At 42.5% G+C, this 17,805-nt stretch overlaps 1 protein-coding gene across 5 annotated transcripts in view; it reads left to right on the forward strand.

Moving 5' to 3' along the window:
* abr (ABR activator of RhoGEF and GTPase) overlaps window positions 1-17,805 on the forward strand; it is a 133,176-nt gene that overhangs the window by 29,753 nt on the left and 85,618 nt on the right. For 2 of the 5 annotated variants that reach the window (XM_080436454.1, XM_080436455.1), the window contains exon 2: window positions 16,833-17,011. In XM_080436454.1, coding sequence (XP_080292580.1) covers window positions 16,833-17,011 — 179 coding nt within the window. Of the gene's footprint in view, window positions 1-10,808; window positions 11,181-16,832; window positions 17,012-17,805 lie in introns of those variants that run through there. The other 3 variants (XM_080436457.1, XM_080436458.1, XM_080436456.1) reach the window with 3 other exon arrangements.

A 17,805-nucleotide genomic window follows, 5' to 3' on the forward strand; every position in this document is an offset into this window, starting at 1 on the left:
ACTTTCCACCACTACTGAATGTGTACTGTAGTGGTGTTATTTATTGCATCCATTATGTTCTGTTTAAGTCAATTACCATCGGATTGTAATGATTTTTGTAGCTAATAGCATGCCTGCAGCCACTACCCAGTAGCCTTGTAGTTAAAAATGCCATTGTGAGAGCCAAGATTAAAAACACTTGATCAATGTTTTTATCATGTTCACTTACATTACAAATTGATGCTACAAATTTCTGTTTTTAGATATACTACTTTAAGTACCCAAACTGGCCAGATTTATAGATTTTCTTTTGATACAAACACTAGTGGTTCTCACCCCTGCATTACTTGCCAGGAAGCTTGTAGATCACAAATGCCTGATAATATGGGAAATTTGCATTGCCCGGGTTAGCAAAACATGTCAGATCTGTTTACAACCCTGGTCCATGTGATCAGGTCATCCAGCGCCATCAAACCTGTCATCTGAGTGTCTCTGACACGGATCATATTATCTCCTTATGAGGCGAGTGGAGAGTGTATCAAATAGACAATAGAGTTTTGGCCAGGTTTACCCTGTGGGCATTTGTGAGCAGTTTATTTCATAGGATGTGCGCAGTGAGCCCCCACTTTGAGAACCCATGCTGTGCTGTGCTGTGCTGTGCTGTGCTGTGCTGTGCTGTATGTTAGCCTGTGCTGGCTATGGAATAGCTCTACAGTAGTCAGTCATAGTACCCAAATAAACCAGAGAATTGGCCTACACCATGTCAGTAGTAAGTCATAGTACCCAAATAAACCAGAGAATTGGCCTACACCATGTCAGTAGTATGTCATAGTAGCAGTAATGGTTGTGTAATTTAATGTAATTTCATGGACCTTTTGTGAATGGTTGCACATGCATGAATGCGTGTCCGGTCTGTGCATAGACGTGTCTGCAGTACTCATGTATCCCTTGTACCCTATATATGCATGTGAATTAATGCCCCCACCCCCAGGCCTCCCAACATGTGCAGTGTCCTGTGTTTAACCCAGTCAATCCGGGAACGCATCTCTGGCATTTTAGATTTCTTTGGCTATTCAAAAATAGCAGATATACAAGCTCATAGCTCATAGCTCATAGATCTACAAGCTCATATGAGCTTGTAGATCTGCTATTTTTGAAAAATCGTGTAAAGGTTTGTGCAAATCTTTGAATATGTATTTTTTTAAAGCAAACATTTGTAAAAATAAAAAATCCAGGGACCTCCAGAAGGAAAGATTTGAGTTACAAATGTTCGCTTTAAAAAATATATTTTCAAGTATTTGCTCAAATGTTCACACTTTTTCTAATCTACTAGCAGATCTACAAGCTGAGCTTGTATATCTGCTAGTTTTGAATAGGCAAAGTATAAAATAATGCTTATTGCTCAAATCTAAAATGACACGGATGCGTTCTCGTATTGAATGGGTTAAACTGTGGCTAGCCTAATCTGGAAGCTACAAATGGAAGCGTTCGGCTAGAACCTACCAGTCAGTGCCTTAGGGATTTAAGCTAGCTAATTACACAATGTATGGTGGCTGGTTGCCATGGCAACAACGTGGTGGTGGGGTACATACTTTAGGATGCATGTACGTTTGTGGTCCTTAATCTCCCGGGTGCCTACAGTCTTCAATGTGGCATTGAAGATATGGAGCTGTAGAATTGTCATTCATTGAAGATGTGGTCTCATCGCTAAAACCTGGCTGCCTCTGCCTTTCACCATAGCATCCTCTGGCTGTGAAGTGCTCTGGGTGTGGGTGGGGTGGAGTTTATGAAGTTGGTGCATCTCAATATTAAATATTATTATACAGAATACCTTAAAGATCTGGGCTAAACAAGGCTACACTTGACTGTGTAGTTGAGATGTTTCATGCCATTCTTGTTTAGATTTTTAAATTGCCTTCTTGGCCTGTCTGTCTGTCTGTCTGTCTGTCTGTCTGTCTGTCTGTCTGTCTGTCTGTCTGTCTGTCTGTCTGTCTGTCTGTCTGTCTGTCTGTCTGTCTGCCGTCTCTCTCTCTCTCTCCCGACCCGTGCCATCACTTTCCTTTCCCTCCATCTCATCTCTTTCTACTCTCCCTCTTTATCTCTCACTTTCTCTTTGCTAACTGATCTATAGGGAGACTACAGCAGCTCATTGACATTTAGAAGTGCGCCCAGCCATGGTCTTTCTTGTGACCACCAGCTAGGTCCTCTATCTGAGGCTCATTGATCATTCTTGATCAGAGGCCTGCTTGTGCTTGGTGGACTACACAGACCAGGTTTCCTTCAGACTGTGGTTGCTAGCAGTATTGTTTAACTGCAGCATCAAGCTGTTGGATGGTGGTGGGCTTTTTATCATCATTGTTTGTAGTGGACAATCCACAGAATCATATGTATATTTTAAACTGTGTTTTTGTGAGAGAGGGTGTACTCTGTTCATCAGCAGCCCTAAAACTACATAGCTGCTGATTCACCGCCAACATCCTAGATTCATGCCTCGGTTTTATTTTTAGCACATTAAATGTGATGTTTCAGCTTGAGCGCTGCAGCACTTCCACCTTCAAAGTCTGTATGTACAGTACATACACAGGGTTGTCGTATGAATAGTGATAATGATTCATGAGGACTGAAGCTAGAAGGGGGGTGCACAGCATTAATGTGATCTTCTGTATATGTTTTAAGAAGCCGCCTAGTATCGTATCCTAGTATCGACCCAGAATTTAGCCATCTGAAATGTTTCAGTTTTAGTTTAGTCTTTTTTAGTGAAATTGTAATCAAAATCTGCAGTTGATTTAGTGGACTAAGATTCATGTTGGTGGGCCGTGATGGTGTCGCATTGCCTGATTTATACTTAGCTTTGTGGCGAAGACATTTGATATACAAGCTATTTTCGGAGCACGACACCCGCGCACAACCAAGCATAAAATGACTTAGTTTTACTGGATCTCTTCTCGACTAGTCCCTAACATTTCAGTCTAGTTTCTATTTGCTGACTTAGTTGTCAGTATATTTAAGTCATAGTTTTAGTCATCATAGCGTTTTTATTTAGTTTTCATCAGTGGAAAAAGGTAGTCGACGTTATAGTTTTAGTCAACTAAATTAACACTGATGTACAGTAGGGCTGCAACTATTGATTGTCTTCCTAGCCGATCTACATCTTTTATTTTAGCTATTTAAAAAATATTTTGAAATAAAAAATATTGTTTTATTTTTCATAATCATAATTAGTTTGATTAACTGTTGCAACCCAGTGGGGGCACGGTGGCACAGTCGGTAGTGCTGTCGCCTCACAGCTAGAAGGTCCTGGGTTCGATTCCCGCAGGGGACGCTGTGGGCGCTGGGGGTGTGTTCTCTCCTCCGCGTCATCAGTGCCCATACCCTAGGTGGGGTTGGCGAAAGGGCCTTTCTGTGTGGAGTTTGCATGTTCTCCCCGTGTCTCCTAGGGTAGATACCCTCACAAAAACATGCAGTAATCCTGGTCACTATACTGCCTCCCCCTGGCCAGCCAGGGCGCCTGATGGAGGGGAAGGGAACTGGTTGGAATAACGTGTTCCTTCCACGCGCTACGTCCAACCAGGGAAACTCTCCCCTGTCAGGTGACAAGAAGGTCAGTTGGCTCTCATGCATTGAAGGAGGCATGAGCTCGGCCCTGGCCTCCCTAGGTTGGCAGAGGGAAGGTAGTGCCCAGGATTACATAGACAATTGGCACTGGGTGTAAAAAAATAGGGTTACAAAAATCGTGGGATAAATTTTTAAAAACTGTTGCAACCCTGATGTACAGATTGTACACATTTGCTAATTATACTCGTCGTAAAACTGTCACATGCTGGAAATAGCACATCTACAAGCTCACAGCCCAAGGTTTTTACGGCATAAGACAAAGTATAAAATCAGGCATTAGCCTTCTGACCTACTGTAGACTGGCACAGTGGCATAGGCTAAAGTGCAGTGCACCGCACATGAAGGTGAGGCCTATCCTGTGTTGTCATATGCTTCACAATTTAAAGCTGATTATTTCACGGCCACCAGATAGCAGAAAGCCAACTCCACTCTGAACAAGGGCTTATTATTTTCGGTGTATCCTGTTGTGCTACTGTGAGGTTGCACCGGCACCAGTGATGTTATGCAAATAATGGTATTTACTTAGCCCTCAACTCTTATCTTTTCTGCAGATAACTATACTACTATACATGTAGCCAATCTGAGCATAATATAGCTCTACCAATCTCTCCACCAAAGACAACAGGCTCTGTGTAAAATAATTCCAATGTAATGGTTGTGTGTGGGTGGGGTGGGTGTGGGTGGGTGCATTTGTGTATTGATCAGTGCTCAATCCAGATTAGGCATTGACAGTGCCTAATCTGGATTGATCACAGTGTAGGATGTCTTTAGGGAAAATTAACACGGTTTGGAGTTACTGTGGACTGGAGCTCTGCCAAGAAAGAAAAACATCTGACACATATCATTTACCTCTAGCTACTGTGCAGGTAGCAAGCAACCCTTATTTTCAGCGTGCTGTTGGCTATGAAATTGCATTTGCACGTTACTGCTGAAATGAGTATATCTGCACAGTAGGGTTTAACATTTTCCGGGAAATAGCTAATTTTAATTCCCGGGAATTTTCAGACCTTTTCCCGGGCTTCCCGGGAATTCCCGTTAAAGGGTAAAAAAAAAAAAAAAGTACCCACTAAAATGCATTTATATGTAGATACTTAAATAGCCAATTTTATATTGAGGTGCCCAAATGTCCCTATTGTGTCCACCTATGAACTTGCACTAATAATGACTTAAGTTGATTTTTTAAATCATATAAATATAATATAAAATATAATATAGTGCCCTGGCGGAGATCTGCCATGTTGCGCAGCAGCGGGTGAAGACAATTAACTTAAACGAGGAGCTGCGCTGTGCACCCAAAACGCACTCAAACAATGTCAAACTCTAGCTGCTGAAATAAACGTTCCATTTGTATCATTATTGACAAGAGAATTTGCAAAAGGATTATTTATTTATTGTCCATCAGAGCGCCGGTGAGGTCACAGCTTATCTCTTTTGTAGGATATTGATTTGATAGCCTAAACTTGTAATTTGTTTGCAGTTATTAATTTATATTAGGCTACTTGCTGGATATTGAGACTCCATTTTGGGATGTTGGCTGTATGTTGTCAAATGTATTAATCTATATTTTGTTGTTGATCAAATGTCGGGTTTTGTAGTGTGATTTTGATGTGCACATGCATGCGCTGCCACTGACAATCAATGAGACAGACAGCTGTTGTGCAGTTCACTTGTTCTACTGGGTAGTTCTAGTAAAATGGTAGTTTGAACGTTCTAAAATGCAAGTGTGGGTATAGGGTAGGCTACATTAATGATGATAAAAAAATCGGACCACCGACCACATCGGTCTAATTCTCTCTCTCTCTCTCTCTCTCTCTCTCTCTCTCTCGCACGCGCTCTCTCTTGCTCTCTCTCTCTCTCTCTCTCTCTCCAGTCTCTCCTCTCTCTCTATCAAAAGCATTGCTTGGCTTGCGTGCATTTTAAGCTGGAATATAGGCTCGAAATCAAACCTACCCACTGTTTATGCAGCGTTTCACTTGATGTTGAATCTCAACTAGTCAACTGGTGTCTACCGTTTGACAGCAGAGGAAACGGTGAAATCAGCGTGCGCAGGGCAGGCAGGGGGGCATCACGGCCACTTGTCTTTTATTTTGTTCATTACTGTTACATTCAGTGCGTCCCATATTGGTTCTCACAACGGGACGATGGGACCCTGCCCTGGTTGGCAACGCGACTTGGCTAATTATAATAGTAATTCCTCCGCGCTGTAGATAGGCCTTTCTACTAATTAGTATTCATTTCTAACAAGAAAAAAAAAAAAACGGGATCCCGGGAACCGAAGTCAGTTCCCGGGACGGTAAATAACCTCGGAATTCCCGGGATTCCCGCATCCCGGGATTCCCGGTGTTAAACCCTACTGCACAGGGCAGCCGAAGTAGGATACACAGAGTTGCATAACACACCCAGTCTAGTGTATAACTATTTGCTTCAGTGGTACTATGTACACTAGTACTACTCGCCCCTTCTCTGATTTCTTTGCATTTTTGTCTAAACCTATGTATGTGTTTTAGGACGTTGTACAGTAGTGTGTTAGTTTTGTTAGTGGTGTTAGTTTACCAGTTAGTCTGTGCTCAGAGCCCCAATCCACCAAGCCCTTGCAGTATGTAATGTTACAGCTGTCCACATGTGGTTTATATTGATGATGATCAGTGGAATAACTGGACGGGGGCAATACAGCGAGACCTCAATACAGCTTTTAATTTCCCCTGTGTCAGCTCCTAATTGACGGCCAGAGGACAGGGATGTATATGAAATGCTGCATGTAGGCAGCAACAACACACACAATGGAGCGAGCTCAGATATATCAAGTCAGCTGTCATGCTGCCATACTGTCATGGCTCCATTAGGCTTGGAAGGCTAGTAGCTCACTGGGAGCTACTTCGTTGTGATGGACGGGACCTACTTCTTTGTGGCACTGCCTTCTCTTTCTTAACCACTTTCAACTTGCCGTTCCTATTTTGGGCATGTCATTATATAGTCTCAAATGCTCTGAATAAAAAACTAAAAGTGAAAATAGAGGATATACTAGGCTAGCTCACATTGCAACACATTATGAGTTTTTGTGGGCTATTTTTGTGTGACACCATTGTGTGATAAAGTATAAATGATTAAGTGGTTAATCATTTAATTCTCTCACTCTTTATCTTCACCTATTATTTTATTTAGTCCTCAGGGTACAGTGTTGCTTACTTTTTTGCAGTTATGGTAGGGTAGTGCGGCTTTCCGCATTAGGGTAGCAGCATATGAGGTTCAACAACAATTTGGCACATGCACGCATTGTATAGTCATAAAATGACGAGATGTACATGATGAGATGTACAGACATGTTTGTTTGTGCTTACACACACACACACACACACACACACACACACACACACACACACACACACACACACACACACACACACACACACACACACACACACACACACACACACACACACGCGTATGGGACCTACTGAGAGAACAAACTGCAGTGTGTGTTGGCCTCCCCATGCAGAGACGGTTTATATGGGTGCTGCTGACAGAGAAACATTGTTGGTCACCTGTCGGGCTGGGCAATTACCCAAAAATATATCGAAACCGATATTAGAACCAATAACCGACTTATAACCGAATAATCAAGTTTTTTTTCTTTTCTTTTTTATATATCAATGAATTGGCATGAAAAATAATCTAATAGACGTTTTAAAATCGACTAAATTGATTAGTCTGATTAACTACTTAACCCTGTACTATACTTCATTGTACAATGGTGGTGTACAAAAGTAGTGAAAATAGCCGATCTACAAGCTCACAACGCTTCGAGGCAAAAGTTTGACATAATCGTGTTATTGATTTGTCCTATCGCCCAGCCCTAGTCACCTGTGTTGCGGCTGCTGGGTATGATGTCACTCCTCTGTCCTGCAGAAAGATGCTGAGCAAGGCAACACAGCTGTCTGATTGAATTTTCACACTGCAGCAGTATCTTTGCTGGATTGCCGTTATTACTTGCAGCTTTCCACAGCCTTGCTTCACCCACCGTGGGTGAGTGGAGGTGGGAGGGTGGGGTGGGTTTGGGGAGGAGCTCCACTATGCTGACTCAAAGCCACACTTTGAACGCAGTGTGGTGCAAAGACATTTGGGACATTCAGTGCAGCTTGCCTGAGTCAGTGTGATCAGTTATGCCGTTAACATTGACACGCACGCGCACGCACGCACGCACGCACGCGCACACACACACACACACACACACGCACACACACACACACACACACACATACACACACACACACACACACACACACACACACACACACACACACACACACACACACACACACACACACACACACACACACACACACACACACACACACACACACACACACACACGTGGATAGATAGAATAAGATCACTGTACTTGGCCCCCTTCCTTTTTCCCTCTACAACAAATCTCTTTGGCGAAAATATCCATCACAACAAGGTGCGTTGTGAGTTTGTAGACTATTTTCGCCAATTATTTTCACAGAATGTTGCATATTAACCCATTAAGGCCTGAGGTTCCGATTCTACAAATGTCTTCGTAAAAAACGTATGTTGTTATATCAGTGGTTCTCAAACTTTTTCATGTCAAGGACCTTCAAAATTACCCCCATCTCAAAATATTTTGTTCCAGGGACCCCCAGAAGCAAAGATTTAAATAAAAAGAAATTGCTTTAAAAACATATATACAAAGATTTTAACAAGTTTCACTATTTTTCTAAAATAGCAGATCTACAAGCTCATAGGGCTTGTATATCTGCTATTTTTGAATAGCCAAAGTATAAAATAATAGTTTAAGTGGTTTTTTTTTTTTTTCACTTAAATTTTATTAAGTTTTCAAAAACACAAACATATAAAACAAAAAGACAAACAAACAATAGACATCACACATGTTGCCAAACATCATCTTATATAATAATAAAATAAAATAGAAGGAGGGTACAGGTGCTGTAGTTTAAGTGGTTTTAATGGGTTAAGTCTAACCCAAAGGAAGAGATTGCTGCCATTATAATGTCACTAGATGAAAGAATTGGCATTTGAATTAAGGGCGATATGCGATTACATACCCCCTTCCCAACTGTTTTTACTAGCAGATTACCCTTAAAGTAGGTAGTGCAGCAGGATTCAAGTGTTGACGATTGCACTATGAGTGGAATAGGCCCATATTATTTAGAGAAAATCTTCACCACATTTTTTGTTACATGCATAAAGCAGGGGACAAACTTACCAGCCAACGTTGGTGGATATTAACATCTTTGGACTTTGCCAAGCTAAGTCAAACCGTTAAAGTAGGAGAACTCTCTCTCTCTCTCTCTCTCTCTCTCTCTCTCTCTCTCTTACTGTTATTTTACAAAGAGATATTAGAGACATATTGACACTTTCCTCTCTCCCTGTTTTACTCTGGGTTTTATTTGTGTTAAGTATGTGGTGTGTTTGGGTACGTCTAGTTAGTTGTTGTGTGAATGTAAATCCTTTTTGGTGTACTTTCTTTTGCACTCGACTCGACACACATGAAATGGCATATGAACAGTAAGCTAATAGAATACTGTCATTTGACAATATTTATCAATTTTTTATCACCGCAATCAAGCCCATGCTCTCACATGAAGGAATTGACTTGTGGAAAGTACAACAGGAAAGTGTGTAATCATCTGAATCCAAGTATAGATTTAGCCTATTCACAGCTTTACTGTATGTGCTTGCAAGCAGAATAACTATTGGGAGATGAGAAATCCATATTACCCCAGAGCTTTCTATTCTGCACTCTTTGTGACTCAGGCTGTTAACGTTTCTGTTTAGAAGTATTTTGTAATAATCTTTCCATCTCATGTAGATAGTGCTACCACCCATGCAAGCTAAACTAGAGCCTGACGCACACAACAACTCATTGGCATGCAGGAAGTGCAGTTACATCACCTGGCTAGTTGTCATGGCAGTCTTCTGTCTCGCGATGTTCGGAGCTGTCCATCAGCAGAGAATGGTGGGAGCTGACAGCCCGACAAAAGGGAGGGCGGATGCGCCTACAGACTTGATGGGATGGTTGTCCAACATCACCCATTAAGTTACAGTGGGTATAGGGCAGCATTTGAGCTTGCAAACCACATAGTAACTATATCACAATAGTATCTGATAAATCCAATCAACCACTTGAACCCCAGCATCCCTATTCCGGAGGAAACATTTGCCAGAAAAAGACGATCTACAAGCTCTTTTGTCAAAGAGATTTGGTGTAGATCGGGGGAAAAAAGCACTTCTTCCTATTCTGTGAATTCCAAGTCCACCAGCTTTTTATGCTCATTACAGGTGTGTTAGAAAATATGCACTGAGAGAGTATTTACCCTACTCTGAAGCCGGGTTGTCCAGTGCGTTGACTCCGAACACTGATGAAAACAACAATGGTGGAAGAAGTAATTGCTAAATGTGTGCTAGACAAGGAACTGTGTGCTAAACGAGGTGAGACAAGCTAGAGGACAAAGCTCGCTCTGTTCACTATTCAAATCGGCTGCAATGCTGTGTTCGACTGTAGTTCATCAACACCATGGCTGACTGAATCAGGATGCTCCTCATCTTTTGATCAAATTCTAAACTATTAGAAAGGGTTTATACAGGCACTCTAGGATTGCACCCCAACTAAGCCCTGATTTTGTTAATTGTGTTGTGTTGTCTTAAGATCACACAATGTACAGGGAATGAGTAAAGTTAGAGCTGCTCAATGTTTGTGTAACTACTGTAAATGTAAAACATTTATCACTGTTTGCAGGCACTCCCTTTATGGTGTATAATGCTATAGGCGCAAGCAAGATTATACTATGAGCAATCAGCAATTTGCTTGTAATTTGTCCCCATCGACTCCTCTCACAACACACATGCACTGGAGGTTAGGAAAAGCAATTTTCCCTATGTAATGTCTTATCAAGTACTAATTTGCCATTTGCAACAGTGAGTTAATTACTGTATGTTGTATCTGTGATGTAACTGACATCTCTTGTATAAATAGGGCTATCGTATCGGGAAGTAATGCTGCAGTGTTCATCTGTAAGCGGAACTCATCATGTCATCGTGTGTGTGTGTGTGTGTGTGTGTGTGGGGGGGGGGCGTACATGGTTATGCTCTCGTATGGTGTTTTGCATTTCTTTGAAAGTGGGCAGGCCTGGTATACAAAGTATTCTTCTGGTTGTGTGGCTGCATTATCTTCCTCCGTTCTTCAATAGCAGTCTTCTATCATTCGTTCCAAATAGCAATCAAATCAATACATGGGAGCAGACCTCCAGGCTTCTTTGGGTTCACTTATCCAGACGCTTGAAGGGCAGAATCTGGGCTGCTGTTTCCACGCGGTGCCGACCAAGGAAGTGGGAATACTAGTGTGGCACTTAGGCAGGGATTTAGCGGACTGCATTATTGATTGTGTGACTTTCCCGCGGGCGGTTCGAGAGGCTCGCAGTGAAATGAACTATTAGCAGTGAAAAGCGTTTTGGTCAGTTGAACAAACACACACGCAACACGAGCACACATGGCTTTCTTCTTTGAGGCCGCATGTGTCCTGCGATCACTCGTCTCCCCCCATGGTAAGTCGTCATTAGTTTGTACCTCACATCGTCTGTTTGCTGGATTGTTGAGGTCTACATGTCAGGTGGCTTCATTGTTCATCTCAATACCATGATGTGACCAAGCTAGGTTGTATTGATTTCTCTTTACGACGTTCCTCCTCTGCCAGCCTTTACTCTGTTATCTCCTGTGTCATGTCTAATCACAGTGTCCGTGCATGTCCCCCCGTCTTGAACCCACCCCTGTTTTTATCCATTAGTGTTTTATGTTGTGTGGTGGCCGTGGGGGCTGTCAGTCTATTGACCGGTAATAACAGTTTAGGGCTGATGGAGCTTAGAAGAAGATTTCCCTCTCCATTGACTGACAACAAAGTATTGATTATCTGTTGGTCACGCATGGGAGCTGTCAGAACACATTAGCCTATTGCAGTGGCATATATTTTGCTGTGTGTGTGTGTGTGTTAATGTGAGAGCATGTTCTGTATTTGGTCTGTGCTGTACAGTATGTGTGGCCAAAAGAAATCGATGAGACATTTTGAGAAATATTGCCACTGTGGTTCAATTTGTCAAAAGCAAATGTCAAAAGGGTCATGGTAGATGGCTGTAGCTGTCATGCTAAACGCTATCGGTATGCTGACAGATATTCTTAACTCTCACTATTCAACCAACATTGTAGTCATCAAAAAATTACCAGGCATACTTAAAAGATGACAGCCAAGCGCATCAGTGGATGTGAGCTTCCCTCCAGCCAGGACATACGATGGGCATTGTGTCAGAAAAGCCCACCTGCAGAATCATCAAAGATCCTAACCGTCCCAATCATGGACTATTTCAGACGCAAAATGGTTTGCCATCCAAAGTGCAGCAGGCTCCATAGCAGCTTACTTCCCCCAGGCGACCAGTAAAGCTATGGAAAAGCAAATCCCCCGAGGCAATCGGGGCACATGTGTGGCTTGTTTTGAAGTCTGCTGATGTCGTGCCATAGAGGTAAACAAAATTGTCACATGGGGCTACCTCTGTAGACATCTATGTGTCCATTTGCAAGGGAGCCCTGGCCAAGAAGGCAATCAAGCAGTGATGATTACAACATCAATTCTATCAAAAAATTCATGGAATTTCCATCCTTGTCTGTCCCTCTCGTATATACCTCTGAAACCGTCAGACCGATTGACTTATTTGACATATTTCGTATTGCTGTGGACCCAAGGTAGCCATGTCATGGACCCTAGGCAGTAGGAAGTCGGTCGGATCGGCATGCAAGGAATCTCTGTGTAACCGTCTGACCCATGTCAATAGTATGAGGTCATATTGATGACATCATGGATTTCTATATATGGGCATGACAGGCCTATATGGATCTAAAAAGCCCTGCAAAAACCCACTTGCCCGTTTGTGCAACCAGAAAGCTAACTCCACTTGCCGACAATGATTTTTACTTGCCCTGGGCAATTCATTTCGGTCAGACGTTACACTGCAGTACAAGTTTGAACTCATCAATGCCTATAGGCTTGATATAGTACCTGTATATATATACACATTGTGTTTTGGTAGGCTGTCCTAAACGTCGATGCTCCAAAATAGAACCGTGCTCTGAAAGACACATCAACAGGTTATGACTCATCCAGTGTGACTGCGACCGTTGTAAACAATGTGAGTTTGATGACACAAGCTTCTGATGCTTTGTGTCAGGGCCTTGAGATGGATACAGTAGGGACTCCTTGTCAGAGTCAGAGATGGTGAAAGATGGGAATCAAGGGTCCTGACAGACACGCTTTCATGTAAAAACCAAAGCCCAATTTTCTCTATGAGTAACAGGGTCTGTTAGTTCACAGTTCACATCACAGTTAGTTCATACTGCCTGGTAGTTTGTGGTTTGCAGAAGAGGAACTGGATTAGCCCATTTGAATGGACTTGTCATTATATGCTGCCTGTTAGATGGCTGTTTTATCTGGTATGACGATGCGTTTATGAGAAGGCTAGCGTTTCATACATTTTCAATGGACGTTAATGGAGTTGTTATCAGAAAGGGAATTAACACCTTCCTCTTTCCTATGCCACTTTATGACGGGTTTGCAACAGAATGAACCCTGTGTCTCCTCCACACTGCTTTCTGTGTATCCTCAATACGCACATTCATTTTATTTTTGGTTCGTCTCGCATTAAAAAAAAAAAAAAAAAAAAAAAAAGATCTTGTTTGAAATGACCAAACTTGCCTACCGATGATGTCACTGGTAGGCGGGTTTCTGAACTGTCCACAGCCCGCCTCTGAGACCAAAAGGGTACCATATTATAATGAGCATTAGTGAGGACCAATTATATGGTTTGGTTCTGAGTGCCACAACCAAAATTAATTGTAAAAAGAAAAGTGCTTAGGAGCCGAGATACAGCCAAAAAAAAAAGAATTAATCTTTTTTTTTTTAGTTTCTTTTTATTTTTTCATGACGTATTTGACGTCTTGTAAGTTGTGGCACACGGGGCGTCAGGCCTCATGACGTATTTGACGTCTTGTGGCACTGAAAGAGATTTATATCCATTATACAATTTTATTTTGTTTTTCTCTTTTTGTCTATCTACCTTTCTTAAAAAGTTTATAAACAGAGAAAACTGAATTGAAGATCCAAGTTAGTATTCGTATGGCATAGTGGCTGCCAGCAAGGCTCCTAAAGAACTAGTCCCACATTCCCTATTCACTTGTCTGTTTATTATTGAGATCTTCTTTCTGTCCAGTTCAGAAGGAACTTGAAACACTTAACCCTATTCATTAGTCAATGCATTTTTAATGCATTGACTATTGATTTTGAAGGAGTGTGTGTCTGACAGACAGACAGACAGACAGACAGACAGACAGACAGACAGACAGACAGACAGACAGACAGACAGACAGACAGACAGACAGACAGACAGACAGACAGACAGACAGACAGACAGACAGACAGACAGACAGACAGACAGACAGACAGACAGACAGACAGACAGACAGACAGACAGACAGACAGACAGACAGACAGACAGACAGACAGACAGACAGACAGACAGACAGACAGACAGACAGACTGTCTGTCTGTCTGTCTGTCTGTCTGTCTGTCTGTCTGTCTGTCTGTCTGTCTGTCTGTCTGTCTGTCTGTCTGTCTGTCTGTCTGTCTGTCTGTCTGTCTGTCTGTCTGTCTGTCTGTCTGTCTGTCTGTCTGTCTGTCTGTCTGTCTGTCTGTCTGTCTGTCTGTCTGTCTGTCTGTCTGTCTGTCTGTCTGTCTGTCTGTCTGTCTGTCTGTCTGTCTGTCAGTCAGATCTCCAGCATTTAATGGGGTTAATCAGGATGACCAAGTGACCACTCTTCTCACACAGTTAATGCATTCAGACTTCGGAGAGTCTCTAACAGGGCACTCAGACCACTATCATACACTAACACTTTAGCATAAATACAGAGATGAGGTGAGTTTACTGTAAAGTACATTCTACCAGAAGCTGCATGATTGCCAACATATAGTACAGTAAATCCTCACCTGAATCCAAAATCGACCTATTCATCCCATGTATGACAATTTATGAATTAATCAAGGATTTGTCCCTCATTGAAATTCATATGGACAAGAAGGTCATCAGTAAACTAAGCTTAAAAACCCTGGCCCACTCTCAACCTGGCAGACAGACAAACTGGTCTGATGAACTGGCCTTCATCAGACCAGTTTGTCTCCGTCTGCCAGGTGGACAGGAGAAGCATAGCTGCTAGCAGAGAGCGAACAGATGGATGAGGGAGAGAGGGAAAGGAAAAGTGAAAAGAGATAATAGTGAGAAAGAGACTAGCAGCTTGGATTGTAAATGTCTTGGCTTTGGCCTGATGGCAGCACAGTTGGAGCCAGTGGGGCGACCGCTAGACCATGTCTCAAATGTTTTTAACCCAATATGTCCCCTTTATTGTGTGTTTACTTTTTAACTCACCGTTTTGATACATGGTCCTTTAACACAGGTGAAACTAATATGCAGGTAGTCGAGTCAATGATCCGTAATGATACACAATAGTTAACTTAAGAATAAAACCTACCTACACGTATGTTAACTGACTTGTGCTCCACTAGGGATTGGTATAATAACATACACAAAAATACATGTTGTGATATAAACATGAGCCACGATGGGATATGAAAAAACCCCAGTTGTTCCATTTGCCTTTTTGATTGGTGACTGTATATCCAACACTCGCACGGAGATTGGCTTGTTGGTCGTCGGTAAAATTCTAATGTGTTCACACATTGACAGGTCTGTGATCCAGCAATCTGGGAACCCATTCAGTCATTTTTTAAATGTTTGCCCCCCCTTAATTTTTTCTCTGGGGGCACCACCTCCTTTTTTTGTGTAGAAACAGGAACTTTGTGTGGCTCCTCCCCTTTCTTAGTCCACTTCCTCCCGGGTTCTTCTGTGTTTATTCCTACTAACAACAACACTACATGTTTAAGGCAGTGGTGCTGACAGATTCTGCATTTAACAGAACCTGTCTTGAGAGATTAGTGATGCAGTGGCTGTCTGTTACGACATGTGTTGGGATGGGGTTGTGCGGTGCCCAGTCCTTCTGAGTCCTCCACACCAAAAGGCTTAATGCTTCATTTATGCTCCATCATACGAGGAAGTATAAATCGGGCTAGAGGCTCTGGGCTGTCCCAGAGCCCTGACGGCTGCTACTGGTATTCACTTAGTACTCTTTTGTATTTAGCCTACTTTGTTTTCACTGTTGTATCAGACTAATGACTGTGACATTAGTAATAGTATCTGTGTCTGGCCCGGACGGTTGGCGTAACCGTCTGGGCACCTAGGCTGGTAAATCCAGTGTGACAGCGTGTCGCGGGTTCGACTCCCGATCCCGACGACCTTTGCTGCGTGTCACCCCCCCCCATCTCTCTCCCCATTTCCTGTCAGCCTACTTTCCTATCAATAAAGTCAGAAAAAGCCCCCAAAAATATCTTTAAAAAAATAAAAATAGTATCTGTGTCTCACATCATGCAGCACACGCTCATGCATACATGTAGTCATTGACAAATATACATCTACATTCACACCATCCAATGAACTGTATGGTGTTTTCACACACTGGGTCCTACTGTGAAGTGAGCTGTTCAGCTCTTCTGTTCTCACCTAACACACTTCCCACATTCGTATTTGTCAGGTGTTGGCTTATTACAATTGTTCACTTCTACTAGCATATGTTTGGTGTATTGTTTGCCTTTGCTTGCAGAGGGCAAATCAAGCTAATCTACTTTTCATGGTGATCGTACACATTACGCGACACTTCACAAACAGCTCCCTTTTAGCCCAGACCTGATTGATTAATGCCTCTTGAGGTGACCAATGACCATGACAGTCTGTCAGGTCGACTGCCCAATTAAATTGTATTTTGTACAAAAGAACAAACGCATCCTCCTTTTTGTGCAGGGGATAGTGTTTTAATTCCTGCCTACATCTTGTCATGCTACTAGCAATCAATGTTCCAGGCGGGAAATTAGCTATTTTAGGGACGAGCTTCGCTTGGAGTCAGCACTGTTCCCCTCCACTGGAACTGTCACTGTCACTTAGGTCTGAGCGATGACACTAGCTCTCTCACTGATTGGTCGTCGTACAGTAGCTAGGAGCTACCGCAGTTAGGTAAAATGCTAACTACAGCATCTCTCTCTCTCTCTACTTTAGACTTTAACTACACAGATGATTACACAGGTGACGGAGCAGAAGACGCCAAGTCCCAGGATGGCTCAGAGACCATGCCCTTCATAGACGAGTCCCCCACCATGTCCCCCCAGCTGTGTGCGACCCGCGGGCCTGACGGAGAGGCGGTCTCTCCCACGCCACCGGACGGCCTGCCACCTGGGGTAAGGAAAAGACGATACACACACAAACACAAAAGCATTACTTGTTTCGGTTTCACATACTGCACCTGAAACAATACAACAGGACCAACGCATGCAGTCCTCTCTACACAGTAACATGCATGCAGCATTTCTGTTAGCTGAACCATTACCACTCAGAATTTCAGTAATAATAGTCCACTTGGTATTTTTTGCACTACTATAATGCTTCCTTGTTTACTCTGAAAATGCCTCCGCTGAATAAAGTAGTGCACATTGAATAACTAATATCGGTGGTCAGTGCTCAAATGTCAAGTCATGGATAATGCATTATGTCCAGGTTAGGTCTATTTGAAGGGTTAGTGTTATTAAGTTGAAAGGATGTGTTTCAGTGCATTATATTTCATAGTGGATAGTTGAAACCTCCTGCTTTGAAAGCTCAACTGCAGTGATGACCTTACTGCAGGATAAAGTATGTATGCAGTTTGACTTTTCTAGGCAGCAGACCATTGCTTCCTGCAGTTAGTCTACCCTTCACTGTAATTGTCAGTAATATAACCACAATAGGCCTGTATTGCTCACAGCGCATAGTTAGTGTTGTGTTCACAAGGAATTCACTTGCTGCAGCCATCAGAAATAATCAGAAGCAATCGCCTGAAGTGGTTTTCAAAATTGTTGTGCCAAGGCACACCATTGGGCAAGTCAAAATCTCAAAGCACACCTTGCAAAATAGACTCTATAACACAAGACGTTTGCACTCTTATCGCTCTGTAAACATTTATTTATTTACCAATGCCAAATAAAAGGTTTAAAGGACG

The sequence above is a fragment of the Gymnoscopelus braueri genome, assembly GCF_963280865.1.
Source record: "Gymnoscopelus braueri genome assembly, chromosome: 8".
Classification (NCBI taxonomy): domain Eukaryota; kingdom Metazoa; phylum Chordata; class Actinopteri; order Myctophiformes; family Myctophidae; genus Gymnoscopelus; species Gymnoscopelus braueri.